General features: G+C 35.4%; 2 protein-coding genes across 2 annotated transcripts; both read left to right on the top strand.

The window, feature by feature from the left end:
• The first annotated feature begins 6,315 nt into the window (after positions 1-6,315).
• On the top strand, positions 6,316-7,705 carry LOC120191079 (VQ motif-containing protein 9-like). Its single transcript, XM_039194081.1, has one exon. The coding sequence runs from the start codon at positions 6,456-6,458 to the stop codon at positions 7,461-7,463; it is 1,008 nt and encodes a 335-aa protein (XP_039050012.1). The 5' UTR covers positions 6,316-6,455; the 3' UTR covers positions 7,464-7,705.
• Positions 7,706-10,666: 2,961 nt separating this feature from the next.
• Positions 10,667-14,128, top strand: LOC120190874 (cytochrome c oxidase subunit 6b-1-like). Its single transcript, XM_039193915.1, has 5 exons — positions 10,667-10,817; positions 11,825-12,133; positions 12,258-12,340; positions 12,449-12,530; positions 13,845-14,128. The coding sequence occupies exons 1-5, from the start codon at positions 10,776-10,778 to the stop codon at positions 13,896-13,898; spliced, it is 570 nt and encodes a 189-aa protein (XP_039049846.1). The 5' UTR covers positions 10,667-10,775; the 3' UTR covers positions 13,899-14,128.
• Positions 14,129-18,927: the final 4,799 nt, after the last annotated feature.

Raw genomic sequence — 18,927 nt, 5'->3', positions numbered from 1 at the left:
TCTTACTCAAATTCCAACTTGTTCTAATTTTAATTCTATCACCTCATACTTCTTAATTAGCTTGATGACAAGTCAAATCCAGCTTCTAATTCTTATTATGACCTTTAATCTAAGATTTCATTCAATGGCTCCCAACCTTTAATCTTCCTTAACTTACAATTCTTTGAGTTCTAGGATCCTTATTTCTCTCCATCATATTTCCTAAATCTTCATTAACCAAACCGATGCTTAACTCATAAGAATTAATCTAAAAGAAGACAACTCACCTTTGCTTGCAAGCTTCACAGTTGGAGAAGAAGAAGAATAAGAGAAATGTCTGGAACCTTGTTTATCTCAAATGCTTTCCACGTGATTTATAAAATCACCTTAAGGAATATTTAATTATTAATCTTACTAAAATACTCTTTTGCCCTCTTAATTTTTCCTTCTTTATAATTCAATCCTACACCAAATAACTCAAATAGGTCATTGAATTTTTCCATCATTTTACTTAAATCACCAAATGCTGAAACTTTACAAATTAATCACTAACCCGACATGGAGGATGTTACAGTTCTATTTTGGGTGTTATTGGTGTTCTTGAGGTCTTTTATGAGATGTCTGGGCTACAATTAAATGCTGGAAAATCTGAGTTGTTTTCTTGTGGTGTGCATGAGGATGTTTTGAGAAGAGTGCAGGCTATTACTGGTTTTAAATTGGGCAAGTTTCTTGTTAGGTACCTTGGTGTGCCATTAGTTACCAAGAAGCTTACTGCTAAAAAATGTCTCCCTTTGGTTGATAAGATTAGAAGTAAGCTGGCTTTGTGGTCTTAGCTGAGGTTGAGTTATGGTGACATACTGCAACTTATCCAATATGTTTTATTATGTATTTCCAATTACTGGTGCAAGCAGTTGGTATTGCCCAGTGAAGTCATAGGCAGGTTGAGCAACTCTGTATGCGGTTCTTTTGGAAGGGGGATGATACTTCTGCCAAGGGGGCAAGATTCAACTGGAAGAAAATGTGTTGGTTGAAGTTTGAAGGTGGTTTGGGTCTAAAAAGTCTGGGCTGCTGGAACAAGGTTTGCTATTTTTTGCTGATCAGAAATATCCTTGCAAATATTGGGTCTCTCTGGGTGGCCTGGGTTAATGAATATGCCCTGAAGGGGGTTACTTTTTGGGAGGTTGGTTATAAGTGTAACATCCTCAATACCGGGTTAGTGACTAAATTGTAAAATTTCAAAATTTGGTGATAAAAGTAGAATAGTTGAATAGTTCAATTATTTATGTGGAGATTTCCTAAAAGTTATTAGTAATTATTAAAGGAATTAAAGGATAAAATGGTCATTTGACTTAGAAATGAATAAGATAATGATATATATGGGGATAAGGTTGAAGAGATTTCTCCCTTCTTCATTATTCATCTTCTTCTCTTCTCCATCGTGCCCAAGCTAGAGCAAATGTGAGTTTTTTATTTTTGTTGATTATTTGTTAATTTTAAGAGTGGGTTTTGATCATTAGATGATAACTAAGCTTAAGGAAACCTTAAGTTATCTTAAAATCAAAAGATGAATAAGTTATGAAAGATTAAAGAAAATGGGTTTTTAAGTGAATTCTTGGAAAAAAGTTGATAAGTTGAATTTGAAACTAAATTTGACTTGTCATAGGTGTGAATAAGAAGTTATAAGTGTTAAATCAAAGTTTGGATAACATGGAAAATTTGGTATGATTCTTAGCCTTAAGAATTTGGATGAAATATGGAAGATTATAAGGTGTTGGAATGATAGGAACTGGTTAAAGTTGTTATAGATGAATTTAGTAGCATGATAAGGATTTTATACATGAAAATTTGGGTGAAGTATTGATGAATTTCGGGTGGAAATAGTCTATTCTGGGCAGGTGCATCAATGTATTATGAGTGTGTACCGATGCACTAAGACAATTTTTGAATGTGCATCGATGCATTAAGGGGTGCATCGATGCATAGAGATTTTGAAGCTATTTTGTGTACCGATACACCCATAGTGCATCGATACACTCCTAAAGGAAAAGTTGAAATTTGGTTTATTAAATTAACCTGAGTTATTAACATCAAGTTATAAGGTTTAGGCTTCTGATAATGATCTTGAAAATTATGTTTATGTAGATGTTGAGCCTAAACAAGTTCTGGAACAATCAAAGAATTAGGATCGATTCAAAACAAGGCTAAGGTGAGTGCATATGCATAGCATGATTATAGTAGTATATTCAGTTATAGACTTGTGATAAGTCTAGATTTAATACTTTAATATATGATTCATTTCATATTATGAAACATGATATGGGTTCATACCATATACATTATGTGACATGAATATGCAGGAAAAGTTATATGAGCTATGTGATAAAGGTATGAAAATGATATGTCTATGAAATATAATAGGTGATTCTTATGTGTGTGAATATGTTTGATATGATTACATGATCATAAGATGTAAACCATGTGATAAGTGATATGTGACTATATAAAATTATGAGAAAGTGATTAAGTACTTAAGAGATATAAGCAATGAGATAGGTGATATGTGAATCACATGGAAATGATTTATGTATAAGGTTATATGTTATTCTATGTGCTATGTGATGTATATATGAACATATGTGAATAAGATATGATATATGTATATGAACAAAGGAGAAATGAAATAAGCTATATGAAACAATCTACGTGATTCCATGTATGTGATATGATATGAGATATATGATTACACATACATGTGGTATGTGACAGAAGAGAAAGAACAAGTGATATGAAATGTATAAATGATAATTCCCATGTTATGTGATATGAGAGCTAGTGGTATAGTTGGCATGCCAAGAGTCGAGGGTTTACCTATGTTCTACGAAACATATGGACATAATTACTTATGTCTTTCGGGACATATGGACATTATACCTATGTTCTAAGGAACATATGGACAATTTACCTGGACAGTTGCCGAGGTTCTTATGACCTCTGGATAGGTTCTTCGGGACATTTATGTGAGCTGTGGTGACAGCATAATAGTACACAACCTCAATGTACTCACATACCTTAAGTTCTCAAAAGTATACATGGGCTAATACATGAGCTTTAAAGAGATAATGACAAATACACTATATGTGATATATATGTTTGATAATATGAAATAGGTTATAGAAATTACATGATGATATGTTGCTCCTTAGTGTAGTGATATATGTGTTATATGATGTGTATATGGTAAGTAAAAGAGATTAATGATAGTATTTGCAGATGTATGCATTTTGTTTATATGAAATGTTATATGGTTATATTATATGTTTTATATGCCTCACTAAGTCAACGACTTAGCGTGTGATTGTTTTACACGTAGGTTCCGAGAAGAGGAAGATTGATAAAAGTTATGCAAGACATGTCGGTTCTCATTTCCAAAGATCATATCAGAAAAGAAATGTATACTATGTATTTTGTAATAATGATAGTGGTTGGCATGTAAGTAATGGTTTAAATCAGATATGTTCTAATCAGTTTGTAAAATCATATGATAGAGTTTTACAATGTTTTAAATGTGTATATGTAAATGGGAATTTTATACGAATGAAAACTTGGATTTGTATGAATTTATACGTATTTTGCCGAAGTTACTGTAGCATTGCATCGATACACAATTGATATTCGAAATTTTTTACTGTTCATATCGTATTTTACTGTTCATAAATACGTTTTTGCCTCAAAATTTTATAACAAACACAATTCAATAATATATGATCGTATTTTTTTAAAATGAGTTCAAATGTTTTGATATTTTGCAAGAATAAAGGTTTTGAAATGTCAATGTGACATCTCGGACTCGTATCCGGGTCGGGTACGGGTTGGGGTATTACAATAAGCCTCAGCTCAGCTGGATCTTGAGGAAGCTGCTTAAACTTAGAATAGAGGCTGCTAGCTTATTTGACTGCGTAGTTGACTGGAATTTGGTTAAAAGCTATTGGGTGTGGGAGAAGTTGAGAGACAAGAAGGAGAAGATCAGTTGGGAACACTTAATATGGTTCCCTCTCCATATCCCTAGAATGTCTATTGTCGCTTGGATGGTTTTTTTTTAACAGGCTGCCAACTAAAGATATGCTTATTCATATGGGGATTGAGTTAGATGGGTGATGTGAGCTCTGTAGTGATGGGGTAGAAAATAGGGATCATATGTTTAATGACTGTATTTTTGTTGTTGGTCTCTGGAGTAAAATCATGCAGACTTGCAGAATTCCCCATAGGGTGCTGTGTTGGAATGATACCTTGGCCTGGGCTGCTACCAACTTTAAGGGGAAATCCTTGCTAGTCTGCATTCTGAAGCTAGCTTGGATTAGTATTCTGTACTTTGTCTGGGAAGAGCGTAATCTTAGACACTTTAAAGGTTATTCTCGGGTGCTTGATGAGGTCTTTGAGGTTATCAAACGGGCAGTCAATGTTAAGTTGCATGGCTGTAGCATTAACAAAGCTGATTGGGTTAATTCACAACTTTGCCTTGACTGGAACATCGGCTAGCTTGTTGTTTGCTTCTGTTCTACTGGTCATGCGCCTGCAGACATGCGTGAAGTCCCTATGAGGTGGCTGTTCATGGGACGTTTCTTTATCTTATTTTGTAGTTTATTGTTTGCTTCTCTTTTAGTTGTCTTTCTTGAGTTGCTTTGTTTGACTGCTTGTAGGGAGTTATTGTTTATTTTGTTGTTGGCGGGTTGCTTTCTGCAGTTGTCTCTGGTATTTGCTCTTTCTTTAGGTAATAAAAATTAAATTATCCAAATGTAGTTATGTGTCGGGATTTAAATGAAACAACGTATGCTAATATGATATAATCAATAAATTACTCGCAAACGACCATGTATTGCAAAATGGTATACTATGTTATTTTTCATTACGAACATGAGATTAAATATCTAAATGACTTTATTTTGTTATAAGTATATTCGAATAAAATTTTAAAATCATTGTTAATTATATGAAGCATCGTGTTCGTACTTTTACATTTACATTTACATTTACATTTACATTTACATTTACATTTACATTTACATTTACATTTACATTTACATTTACATTTACATTTACATTTCAATGTATTTTAAGATAATATTACATGTAAATATCTAAAAGACTTCAAACCCCCTAAATCTAAAAGAGAGAGAGAGCTTAGTGTTTGGTTAGTGGTATATTCCGGGACTTGAAGAGCAGCAGCGTCCTTTAATATCCATATAAAAAACAGAGAGAAAGGTAAGGTAAGAGTATGGAGTCTCTCAAAAAGTGTAGATGCATCATCATTTTGTTTCGCAGATTCTTGTCTCCTTTTCTCTTCCACTTGCTTACCTATTTCTATGCAAATTATAAGTTGGGCTAACGGCCATTGGACTTCTGCTTTTGTGTTTTTTCTTTTGACTTGAATAGTTTCATTTCTCAGAATTTACACCATCAATCAACTTCATTTGATTAACGTCCCCGTTATACACCATCCTCTTACCCTTTCACTTGATAAGTTGAGCACACACTCAGTGGAATGTGAATCAAACCCATTTTCTCATCTCTTTATTTATTGATCCCATGGAAAACAAGGGGTGTGTTCATATTCTGAATTTGAAGATTAAGGACAGAGGAAGTAGAAGGAAAAGCTTTTTGCAGCCTAGTTTTGGCGTACAAAGACATGGATTGAAAGTTGGTGTCCGTTTCACATTGAAGATCTTTAACGGAGCTTGGCTTTGACCAGATTCCTTCCGTAACTCCAGAAATCCCCACATTAATCACACAATTCAGGAATGGAAACACCTTTCCACCCAATCAAATTCATTAACTGTTTCCCTTTTTGGCCTCCAATTTAAGTAATTCTATTAATTATAACCCCCCTAAAAATAAGTGAGTGGAATATGGAAATGAGACCGCCATGTTGCAGCTCGGTTGGTGAGTCATTACTAGGTTTAAAACTCTGTCACCAGGAACACGACAAGAAACAAACATTGTTGAAGCCCCGCAAACACTCTTCAGCATCAGATAAGAATAAAAGAGAGAGGTATTCGTGGCTTCTTTTACGGGTGGGTCATGTTTCTTCAAATTTTGCCTCGAAAACCTGAAAATTAAAAGGAAATTAAAGAGAGATTAGACAGCGGCACAAAGGCAAAGACCAAAGACAGAGACATATTCGTTCTTTTCCTACTTTTCTCTCTCTTTCCCTGTTCAAATGCTTGGCAATAAAAGTCTTTTACTACCATCATCCTTTTTTTTAATATTTTAGTCCCATTAATGAAAATGAAAACCACCTTAACTCTATCTCCTTCTTTGGGTTTATCCTTTGCTCCTCGACCCCTTTTTGTTTAGTCTGCCATAAGGAGGAAGATTTGCCTACCTAGAAACAAAACTAGATCATTACAGATCTGTATACTGATACTGAAAGCTTGTTTTAGTGGCGGAGAAAGCTTGGGTCTTTTTTATTTTGTTTTCAAATGGATAAAAGCTGCCACTCTTTTGGTGTTTCTACTACCAGCACCACCGCCGGTAGCAGCGGTAGCTCGAACGTTAACAATATTGGCAATCGAGATCATTACCTTAAACATCTCAACAAGCTTTCTCACAAGATCTCCAAACCCTCCACCAACGCTCCTCCTATCATCAAAAAGGCTTCCTTTGACAACACCCAAGCGGTGCCACCACAGCAGCAACCTCAATCCTCCGACCTTCAGCCGCAGAATCCGAACCAAAGCGGTCTCCAGGCTCAACAACACCAGCCACCGGTTTACAACATCAACAAGAACGACTTCAGGGATGTCGTACAGAAGCTCACCGGTTCACCGGCTCACGAGCGGTTCTCTGCTCCTCCTCCAATCCACCAACCAAAGCCACAAAGCTCTCGACTGCAGAGGATCCGACCTCCTCCATTGGCACACGTTAGCAATCGTCCTGCGCCTCCAATGATTAATTGCGCCGTCCCCAACATGAACCCTCTCGGTTGCTCTCAGCCTACTCTTCCTATCAGCGGTCCCCTTGGTAGTAGCTTCGTTCAACGGCCGCCGGCTGGGGCGCCTCTTTCGCCGCTTCCTCCATTTCCGGCTGTGCATGCGGCTGCCGAATCGCCGGTCTCCGCCTATCTGCGATACTTCCAAAGCTCCGTGTCCTCCGCTGTTGATACCATTCCAAAGCAATTCTCGGGATTCCCACCATTGGCCCCACTCATCTCACCCCGTTGGAACAACTTAACCGCTGCACAACAGCAACCGCCGCCGCCGCCTCAGCAGCCACATCGTCAACAACAACAACCGCCACAGGTATCATCAACGGGGATAAATCAGTCACAGCTACCGTCATCATCACTACCATTCGGGTTCCTGAATTCTCCACGGTCACCATATCCGTTACTTTCCCCAAGTTTGCTATTTTCTCCAAATTCGGGTCAATTAGGATTCCCGCTGTCACCAACGGTGCCAGTGCCAAGCCCAAAAGGGGGAGGCCTTTGATAAATTTTAAGTTCAGGTAAGCCTTCAAAGATGGAAAAATTGTGGCTTTAGGGATTTTTTGTGCATGGTTAGGTTGGTGGGGAATTTTATTCAATTACCAGTGGTCGGATGAAGAAAGAAAATTTTCTCGCCCTGGTCAGAATTTAAGAACTTTTTCCTTTTCATTTACAAAGTTCAAATGATGTTCTTTTGATTTTGTTAAAATATTGGGTTAAGAACAAGGTTAAAAATTAGGTATTTGTTAAACATTTTAGTTATATGAATTACTTTTATCTGTAAGGTTTGTTCTTGCTATATCTGTGCTGTTTATGATTTTATCTGTTAATCTTAGTTTAGCCATTTATGGATATAAAAGTGTCCCTTTTTTGGCCAAAATATATAACACGCAAGGTAAGCTGTTGTTTCTGTGTTTAGTTGTCAGACATGGAATTGTCATAGATTTCAAGTTGGTTTGATTAGATTTTTTTACTGAATTTTAAGGATTTTACAATTGCACATGATCCATCATATGAAATCCTGCATGTTATGTTAAGTGGTTTATTTGATCACAACTAGGTTTTTATTTGATGACATGACATCTATCCGGTCTGGTCTTCTTAGGACGTATAGTAAAACTTAGAAACATTGTCATAAAACAACTAATAAGATCTGTAGCAGGAGTTTGGTGTTGTAACCCAAGTTTTTGCTATGCTCATAATACAAGTGAACAGAGTAGATCATAGTGTCATACCGCTGCCGAAAAATTACATTGTGTATAATAATCTAAAATCTGTGTTATTTTCATTTGACCAGTTACTCCTGGAGCAGTAATTGACCTGTTCCATACTGACAATATTGTATCTGAATGTAATTCAGTTGGCTTATATAATGCGTCCATTAGAGCTAGGTTTTTTAGGAAATGAATATTCCATTGTTGAGGAAGTTGTAGGGGAGGAATTAGTACTGGTTTGATTGGCCTCGAGTCATAAGAATCTTCAACACGAGTTTGGATTCTTTTGCCCTTGTATTGAAAGTTGCATGTGATTTTTGGGGTTAGATGTGGTAAATAGCGATGATTCCATGAATTAATAATGGATGGCTGTACTGTTGGTAATTTTCTCTGACCCAAAGTTTGACTCAAATCATAACACTGCTTCACATGTATTTTAGAGGATAGCGATTGACATGTATTATACCTTCCCCCACGACCTTCTGCACCACGCATTTAGTCTCTGAGTTTAACAAAATGAGAGGTGAAAGAGCCTCCTCTGTAACAGCTTTGACCGTATATGATTCGGAGAGGGAAGCTAAGGTGGGTAGAATTGTCTGTCCAGTCCAGTTGGTAGAGCACAAGGCTTTTAACCTTGAGGTTGTGGGATCGAGTCATACGGTGGGCAATTCATAATTCAAAGGTCTCCCACGAAAATTACTCTCAACCTGGTGTTGGGGGCAGCTTACTATCATACCTCCCCTTATCTCATTACATATGAGAATAAGGGACATCTAATTTGATTTGGAGCATTCGGTTTCCCGTGAGCCGGAAGATTTTTCTCTTGCTACTGTGGGTTGCATTACCGACCTTTCAGAACCATGGGGTCGGCTCTGGTTTTAACAAGGCAAGCGCCTTGGTATACTATATAACTCTTTGACGGTTGATGGTATGCATTTCGATCGTTTCGAATGGTGGAATCGCAGTGGGAATCGATAGACAACGGCTTCAATGATAGTTGAATAAAAACAATAAGAAACGTAAAAGGAAAATTGCGGCTTCAATGATAGTTGAATAAAAACAATAAGAAACGTAAAAGGAAAATTGCAAAGTGATTGGTTTTGGTAGCTTAAGCAAATCCTCTCGATGGGATCCATGTAAAACTAAATGCCGTGGTCTATTTGTTTTAAAATTTCGATATATTAGATAAATTTTCACCGTCTTCATGTGTATTGAAAGCAAACCAAATATATGCAATGGATTATAATATTTATATTGTGTGATTTTGCTTTATTCTACATTATATTTTTGGTTTTTTAATATTTTTAATTTTATTTAAGTTTGCTGGTTCGACTTCTAAATAAATCCATGTCTTTTAAATAAGTTTCAATTTTGAGTTTTACTGATGAAAAAATAGAATTGAAAAAATCTTGTTTAAGAATCAGTTTGATTTAATCAATTTATCTAATTGTATCATTTTTAAAATTATAAATTAAAATATTATTCCTATCTAATTATTTATGAAAACAATGTTTTTATTTAACTCTTGAAAAGAAACATTTGATCGGACATTTTTTATAAAACATGACATTCGAATTCTGAAAAACAAAATTGATTGAATTCATTTTTGCATGAAAAAAAATACAATTGATGTAATACGTCTTTACTACATGCACAATAATCTGACACTGTCGAGGATCAAAATAGAAAAAGAAAAATAAATTAAATATATTTTGTCTAGAAAAATAACACGTGTAATACATGTCATAGACATAAGTTATTGTGAACACGTAGGTCAGACAACAACAACACCACGCGTATGTAAATATATTCTTAAATCACTCGACCTAATCAATGTGAGATTTGATACTATAAATTTCATATTGATTGGGTATTAATTATTTTTCAAGTGCTTAAATACTATCTAATATTGTATATTTATTAAGTGATTAAAAATAAAATGTACACATCCATATTGTCATCGTCGTCTGATTTGTATTTATATCAATACATGTCTGATATATGTTCTGCACATTTATTCATTTTAAATAATATTTTTATAGATTTTTTAATTTAGCATTTTGATACACTCTTTCGACATCTATAAGTAAAGATATGTCCTACTAAACACATTTTCTGTTTATAATCTTTAGATGACATTAATATTAAAATAATATATATAAATAAATTGATTATATTAATTGAGATGCGAAATATAAATATATTTGTTATTCATGTTATCGATAAAGATTATAAGAATTTAGTTTTAACTTTTTTTAATGTTAGAAAGAGAAAGAGAAAGAGCGGAACTTTGTAGGCTAACAAGTTAGAAATGTCGGCCCATGATATAGGAGCCAGAAGCCCAACATCTGAGTCGGTCGAAAGAGAAATCGGTCCGGTTCTAGTAATTTCCTTCATGCCTACTAAAACTTCCTACCGACAGGACACCTTTCTGGAATCCATCGTGAGCTCTATTTATTTATTTCTAAAATTTTACTGCTGCAGTAAAATGCTGAAATCCTAACCTACCTGCGAATCTCTGTCTTGCCTTATTATCTAGTATTGGCTACCCCGAAACTAGAACTCCCATCTGAAAGAACAGCCGATCTCTTCCTCTTCCGGCAATGGCGGATGTTCAAACTGGAAACCCCCCTTCCCTTTCTGAGGTACCGTGTTTGCTCTCTCTGATTTAATTTTTGTAGAAAATATATATTTTTAGTTGTTTATTTTTAATCCTTGTGACTATTGCGAATTTCGATCTCTATTGCTTTTCTTTTTCCTGCAACTGTTGGGACTGCTGCTGGATCTTCAATTTGGTTTTTAGATTTCCCTTTAATTGGATTGAACTGAAATGGATCTGACTGAACACTGCTACTGGAATTAGAATCATTTCATTGATAAAGCATTTCAGCTTTTTATGAAATTTTTGAGACGGTGGTTTTGATTAAACTTTGATTCTCTATGCCCTGTTATCGAATGTAATTGACGTCCGATTTTCTTGAACATCATGAGCGTGATCAACTTCGTTTTTCTTTTTGGCTAGTTTTTGACTAAATAAACCCAATGAAGTTTATTCTATGTTTTTTCCTCTTAAGATTCTACCAATTTTTGCTTCTCAAATGTGCTGGTTTGTTGAGGAGCTTCATACATGGTGTTCATTGAAATTTAGCATTTTGAGTCAAAGTTTATTGGATCTTTTACTAGTTATGGTCCGTAAGCAAGCAATAATGCTTCGACCAACTGGAATTTCTGACCAAAAGTTTAGGTAGCTCAAGCACCCGAAGAGGATGTTATAGTTTTCAATGGTTTGCGGTTATATCGATTCACATGGTAGCACAGCATCGTCAATGTTACATTTTGGAACTACATGCAAATTCATTTATGAGAATGTTGTGTGAACAATAAGTTTCTTAATTGTTTTAGAGTAATTAACTAGTGTTTCTATTATCTCTTTCAAGCCTGTAGTGTTTACATTTAAATTTAGCTAGGATGCAGCATTGTTTCCAAGTTCTTGTATTGATAACTTAAATGAAATTATCATGCTTGTAAAACCTTTTGTGTAGTTGAGATGATACTAAGTTCTCTGATTCTGTGTTTGTGCATGTATGGCGGGGGTAGTTATTTGACCTAATTATGTGTGGAACTTATTTATCTGGAATGTTTGGACATGTAGCAATATGCACTGGAGGAGAAAGAAGATAAATCATCGGATGTGGCACCAACACCAGTGGAAGCAAAAGAGGCTGAAAATCCAGTAAATGCTGCCTCTGGCTCTGGGGATGATGTACCAGAGAAATTGGAGGAGACTCCTGCTCCAGTTGAGGGAAGCACTGAGGCTTCTCCTCCTGCTGCTGAAGAAAGCACTGAAGCTAATCCTGCAGCTTGGGAAAGTGGTGAAGGTGCTGCAGCTGATGCTGAGGAAAGTAGTGAACCTGCTGCAGAGGAAAACTCTGGTGATGCTGAGGAAACCCCAGAGATAAAAGTTGGCCCGCTGAACATCTTTATTACGAAATAATTATCTTCTGTTTCCAGTTCTTTATGTGTATTAGAAACTCACTTTTTACATGTATATTGCTTCACTAACATAGTGTGGTGGTGCTATCCAGCTTGAGACTGCCCCGGCAGATTTTCGCTTCCCAACTACAAACCAAACAAGGCATTGCTTCACACGATATATTGAGTACCATCGGTAAGTTAAACTATGCTTATTACTTATTTTGTATCTTATAAAAGGAGAAAGGTTTTGTTTTTTCTAGTAATCCTTCTTGGCATGTCTTTATCTTCTTGTCTTATACAGTTGTGTAGCTGCAAAAGGAGAAGGAGCCCCAGAGTGTGATAAGTTTGCCAAGTATTATCGTGCACTGTGTCCTGGAGAATGGGTGTGTATTTTCTCCTAAGAACCATAGTACACTTCTCTTCATCATAATCAATTGCATAACTGCTTTAACTGTTATTGCATGGTTTCTTCTGTTGCCCTTATTACTTGCATAAATCAAGAAATGCTTTATGAATGCCATCTTTTTTTATAGAGGTTGCTAAGTTGGCTAAAATGTGAATATTAGTTACAGATGATCTGATGTTGGACTGTCAAACGCAAGTTGGGTGAATTAGTTCGATTACTTTTACAATGTGAAAATTAAAAAGCTACCACGATCAATGATCTCCAAGTTCGACTTTATTTAAACCAAAAATAGACCAAACTTGCATATTGTAGTAATTGGTGGGTTTCTCCATGCATCCACAATTTCCTAGATTTCAAATTTTAGGCGACATGGGAAAAGAGAAGTATGCTCTTTCATGGCTTCAATTAGTCTAAAAATATGGCCAATTTTTTAACTTGTTTTTGAACTAAATATTAAGGTTGATGTTTTTGAACTAAATATTAAGGTTGACTTTGGGTACTAAAATTAATAAACTAGAGAAAACTAAATCAACTGTTCCAGTATTAGAAGTACTAGGGTTTAACTGACTCATCTACTCAAGCTACGTGTGAGCTACCTGTGCTCCATTTGGTGAATGCTTGAGTTTGACATTTTGACTTCTTCAGTATCTAGCCGTGCTCAAACATTTCAGCTACTTGAGTAACGAGACAAGCTAAGTTCAAGTATTTTAATACCTGGTTGCAGTGTCTCATGTGCATAGTCAAGCCCTTTTTTAATATATTATGATATATTTATATCTATTTAAGTCAAGCTCGAGCTGCTGAGTAAATTATGACCTGAGCCCTATTATGGAATCGATCTTCATGCAAGTTTAAGTTGTGCAGCTTGAACTTTGAGCCTCAAGTTCTTTAATCTGGCCAAACTTGACTCTGGCATTAGATCAACTCGATTCTGCTAAATTACAAAGTAGGTCCATAGGATCTCTGATTGTCCATTGAAAACTGGTCCAGAGATTTTTGTTTGAACCTAACACAGGAGATTGTGATTGTGCAAGACTCAGTAATGAAATATTCGCTTCGCTTCTGCCAATTTATTTTTTTGGAAAATGTATTTTATAGCATGGGGAAAAGAGATTATGATATGATTAATCCATTCTTCTATCCCTTGTTTAAACTATTTGAACGAGTATAATATGCTCTAGATTCTAAGGTTTGTATAAGTATATTCTGTCTTCATATGTGCAATGTTGATTTATTGGTTTATTTACCATTTGTGGACTATTTAACAACTACTCTTTTCTTTGTTCCTCAGATAGACCGATGGAACGAGCAAAGGGAGAATGGTACTTTTCCAGGTCCTCTGTAGATGGTATCCAATGGCTATAAGAAAAACCTTGTTGTGGCTTTTCTTTTGTAGTATCAACTGCTCACCACAGATGGATTTCTTAGTTGAAGACACAAAATTTTCTAGAAATATCCCCATCTAAAAAGGATACGAGTTAATAAGAAAATTTGGCATGTATCCTAGCTAGACTAGGTCAACGGATGATGCCATTGTGTTGCTCATAAAAGGAATTTACCGCCGACGTTCTCCCATGCAGGAATCCTGTTCTATTCCAAATTTTTTTACTGGTGCAGCTATCATCAGTTTCAGGTTATTGCGGTAAAAGCATACTAATATAAAGAAATTGAACTGGGATTGTGATGACTGAGATTTCTTCTATCCTCTTCACTGCTTTGGCTCTGGTTCTATAACTTGTTCCCTGTGTCCTTGGTTTGATCACACCAACGTTTCAGCCTTAGACCTTGGCCAAAACTTATATAACGATGTCAATCTGACAATACAGAAGGATTGTATTAGCTACAATAATCTGGAAAACTTAAGCAGCATATAATTGAACAATTATTGGTTCTTTAAATTTAATTTTCCCAAAGAAAAGAAAAAGGAAATATTATAATTATCTCCCTAGAGCGAGTATTCAAGGTACTGGTTATTCGAGAGGTGGAACTTTGGTTTATATAATAATAACTGTGTCGTAACCGTCTTTCGGTTGGGCCACGGAATTGGGTTTCGACTTGAAAAATGTGATTGGAGTCGCCACCGATTATTTATTTAAAAAAAATAGGTTAATCGGATACCTTATATCTTATCTGATCTGCGTCTTACCAAAGATATGTCGGATTCGGGAGTCGGTTACGGTCAAGGAAGGATTAGCACCCTTGAACCGCCCTTTCGGTATTACGTAATTTCCAGTTGTTTTTAATTAAGAAAATCGAAAGTTAAAATTTAAAGGTAACATATGATCCAAAATTACTTACCTCCGATCAATTTGAAAGAGTACCCTTAAAAAGTCGAGAAACGCGTTAAAGGAAAAAGGAAATAAGAGTAAATGAAATAAAGAAAATAGAAGGGAAAAAATAAAAAAAATGATGAAAAACTAAAAGAGGAATAAAAATATATAATTATTAAGTACAAAATAATAATAATGATAATAAGTAGTAAAATAAAAAAAACACAATCACACCAAAAGAAAGTAAAAAAAAGAAAGTCAAGGTTTGGTGAAGTATAACTGTCGGGAAGAAAAAAGACGATAAGGGGTAGGACCGTAGTTAATAAATGAGTGTGATGTATCCCTATAATATAGTAAGAATGAATAAACAAAAAATATTATGATATATATATATATAATAAAAAATAACGAAAAAAAATAATTTAATAAAGTAAAAAATAATAATGTAATATAATATAATATAAATACATGAAAACAAAAAAATAAAGAAGTATAAAATATAAAAATATAATTAAATGTATATATATGCATATGTTTAAAAAAAAGTAAAAATAAAATAAAAAATATAATAAAAAATATACATATAATGATAATAATAGTAGCAAAAAGACGTTAATAGTAAAATAATAATAAATATAATAGTTATATATATATAATAACTTTAAAAATATTAAAATAATATTAGAATAAAAATAATTAATATATATATATACTTAATAATACGAATTATAAAAAATAAAATATGAAAATAATACATAAGTGACCGTTCATCGGCGGCAAACCTCGAAAAAAAATTGATTTTTAAAAGCCTTTTCTTCCCTCGTTTTAAATATTCTAGTATTTTTCCAAAACGGTCTCGGGGTTGTGTAGATCTAAAAGTTTCGAACGACAACCCCTTTTCCTCGGCCAAAACTGTTTTTTTCAAGCACAAAGACGAATAACAACACATGCAAGTGAAGAAAAGAATGCGAAAGGTAAAAGCTTTCACCTTTTATTGCTCCTGAATTGTTTACAATAGCTTCAAAACAATCTATTTGCTCGTATTTTTTTTCTAGTAATTTCGTATGCCAATCGTGTGTTACAATAGTGAGCTACAATGGCTATTTATAGTGCTTGTGGATCCTATCTTTAGGAATTTAAATCTTAGTAGAACTCTATCATATTTTTAGGAGTTTGAATCCTAGCAAAATGTTATCCTATTTTTAGGAGTTTGAATCCTAAAATTCTATCCTATTTTTAGGAGTTTGAATCCTAGTAGGACGAAAAATGTGTGTTGACAGCTGCCCCTCTTTGCCCATAGTCGTGTAACGGGGATAGGGCAAAGATTAAAAGACACATTTTTCGTTCAGTGGAGTTGAAAATTAACTTTGATGTTTCAATAACTCCCTCTCGAATTGAGTTACGGATGACTCCTCCATCGTGAAGTCGAGTTCATCTTGAAATGATATGAAATTAAAGCCATAGTTCAGAATTTGAATCAGCACGTGGCTTCCCGTTACCCTTCGGTCTTCTTCTCGGTTTAAAGACCTTGGATCGGAATCGAACTCAGAAATCTTCATTGACAGATAGCTTTTTCTTGACTTAAGCTATGCTGTTTGAAAATGGTTGCTTGTCACTAAGGCACGGCTAACCCAGGTCCTCTTCTCGACTTGAAAACCTCGACTGCAACCGGAAAGTAGTGCGATTGATGTGTCATCGAGCTGAATGGAGTTGAACTCGACAATTTTGATGGCAGATAATCCTTCTTTGAGTTGGATATCCTTCGTCGTGAAGTTGAAATCCAAGTAGGTAGCATTGTTCCAAGTCCAATATCCTCCGTCGTGAAGTTGAAATTGACTCTGGAACCGGGAAATTGTTTGTTGACAACCAGCCGTCCCTTCGTTGTGAAGTTGAACTTGTGTTGTCTCGAGTCCAATATCCTTCGTTGTGAAGTTGAAATTGAATCTGAATGAAATTTTGTTGACAAGCAGCGGTCCCTTCGTCGTGAAGTTGAACTTGCGTTGTCTGGAGTCCAATATCCTTCGTTGTGAAGTTGAAATTGGCTCTGAGATTGGGAAGTTGTTGTTGACAAGCAGCGGTCCCTTCGTCGTGAAGTTGAACTTGCATTGTCTGGAGTCCAATATCCTTCGTTGTGAAGTTGAAATTGGCTCTGAGATTGGGAAGTTGTTGTTGACAAGCAGCGGTCCCTTCGTCGTGAAGTTGAACTTGCGTTGTCTGAAGTCCAATATCCTTCGTTGTGAAGTTGAAATTGGCTCTGAAATTGAGAAGTTGTTGTTGACAAGCAGCGGTCCCTTCATCGTGAAGTTGAACTTGCGTTGTCTGGAGTCCAATATCCTTCGTTGTGAAGTTGAAATTGGCTCTGAAATTGAGAAGTTGTTTGTTGACAACCAGCCGTCCCTTCGTTGTGAAGTTGAACTTGTGTTGTCTCGAGTGCCACGATATCCTCCGTCGTGGAGTTGAAATCGCGGATGGCCCCTTCGCTGTGAAGTTGAGCCTTGACTTGAATATCCTTCGTCGTGAAGTTGAAATCCAAGTATTGTATATTGCGGGTGGACACAATTCCCTTCGCCGTGAAGTTGAAACCGTGGAGACCCCTTTATTGTGAAGTTTGGCTTCGAGCTAGATATCCTTCGTCGTGAAGTTGAAATCCACTCTCGAGCAAATTGTGTCGCTTTGAGTTCAATATCCTTCGCCGCGAAGTTGAAATTGACTCTAGCTAAAACCTGAAAAAGTTATGCATATATGTGATGCTATGGATGCAATGCTCTTAGGTGTGCCTAAAATGCATATGCAACATATGTTATCTTGGGGCTCTTGAGAGACATCTCGATCACCAGTTGCCTGTCTGGAATCTTGATTCTTGAATCTTCAAATTTTGATCCCTGATCTTGAATTCTTCAAATGTTCAAATCTGATGTGCACATTCTATTTTTGATTTGAGAAATGCTTCTCGACCATCTCAAGTATGTGCCTGAGCTGAGTGTAACGGTTCAGATGATGCTTCAAAAGAAGTTGTCTTGAAAGAGATAGAATTCGTTTCAAGGGAAACGATCTCAAAGATATCTGTTGTTTCATGAGAAACGGTCTCAAGGGAAACAAAATTATGTTTTAAGGGAAATAAATTTGAAGATTTTGTGTTTCAAGAGTAACTGTCTCAAGGGAGAAAAAATTTGTTTTAGGGGAAATAAATTCAAAGGTTTTGTTTCAAGGGAAACTGTCTCAAGATAGACGAAAATTGTTTCAAGAGAAACTGTCTTAAGAGAGACAAAACTTAGTTCCAAGGGAAACTATCTCAAGAGAGACGAAATTTATTTCAAGGGAAATGTTTTCAATGTTTATGTTTCAAGAGAAACTGTCTCAAGAGAGACAAATCTTGTTTTAAGAAAAACAATCATGAGTGAAATAAATTTTCTTTCGAGTAAAACAGTCCCAAGTGAGACAAAGTCTGTTTTAAAAAAGCAATCTCAAATGAGATAATCATCTGCATTAAATGACACTGTCTCAAGCGAGACAGAATTTATATTGGAAATGTCGAATCTGAAAATGAATGTCGATCTTTCTATCTGTCGAGTTGGTTGAAGTGTAGCTTCTTGCTGCTGAGCTAAACAACCGACATCAATCTGTAAAGGTGCTTTTGAATCGAGTATCCTTCGTCTTGAAGTCGAACTTGACTCTAAAGATGTAAAAATTATGTACGTGGAAAGAAAATGATAGATATGATGCTCTAAAATGTATGCATAAGATGCATGTAACATGAATTGGTTATATTTTATCTCCTGAAAAAGGTCTGATAATTTGCATTAGGATGTTGAATCCCCAAAGATGCCCCAATATCAAAAAATGCCCCAATATTTGATGTTGAATCTTCAAAGATGCCCCAAATGTTCCTCATTTCTTGCTTCATCATTGATTCTGAGCACGAGCTTTATGTCTAAGAGTCACATGTCATTTACCAAGATCCACTCTAGAGAGACTGTCTTGTTCGAAAAAAATGTTTTTCTTTCTCTTTTATTTTCAAAGTTCTGAAAATATCAATTAAAAGAGTTTTGAAAGATGTTTGATCCAAAGTTTTGAAAATATTGTCACTTTCACGGTTTTACAATT

This window comes from Hibiscus syriacus, unplaced genomic scaffold (assembly GCF_006381635.1).
Source record: "Hibiscus syriacus cultivar Baekdansim isolate YM2019G1 unplaced genomic scaffold, ASM638163v2 tig00116964_pilon, whole genome shotgun sequence".
Classification (NCBI taxonomy): Eukaryota; Viridiplantae; Streptophyta; class Magnoliopsida; order Malvales; family Malvaceae; genus Hibiscus; species Hibiscus syriacus.
This window is presented reverse-complemented; position numbering and strand designations above follow the sequence as displayed.

Excerpts from the sequence above, each read along its gene's own strand:
- LOC120191079 (XM_039194081.1), top strand. The coding sequence starts at position 6,456 with ATGGATAAAAGCTGCCACTCTTTTGGTGTTTCTACTACCAGCACCACC.
- LOC120190874 (XM_039193915.1), top strand. The coding sequence starts at position 10,776 with ATGGCGGATGTTCAAACTGGAAACCCCCCTTCCCTTTCTGAG. Across the intron at positions 12,134-12,257 it reads AGGAAACCCCAGAGATAAAA|CTTGAGACTGCCCCGGCAGA; the intron begins GTTGGCCCGCTG and ends GGTGCTATCCAG. Across the intron at positions 12,531-13,844 it reads CACTGTGTCCTGGAGAATGG|ATAGACCGATGGAACGAGCA; the intron begins GTGTGTATTTTC and ends TTTGTTCCTCAG.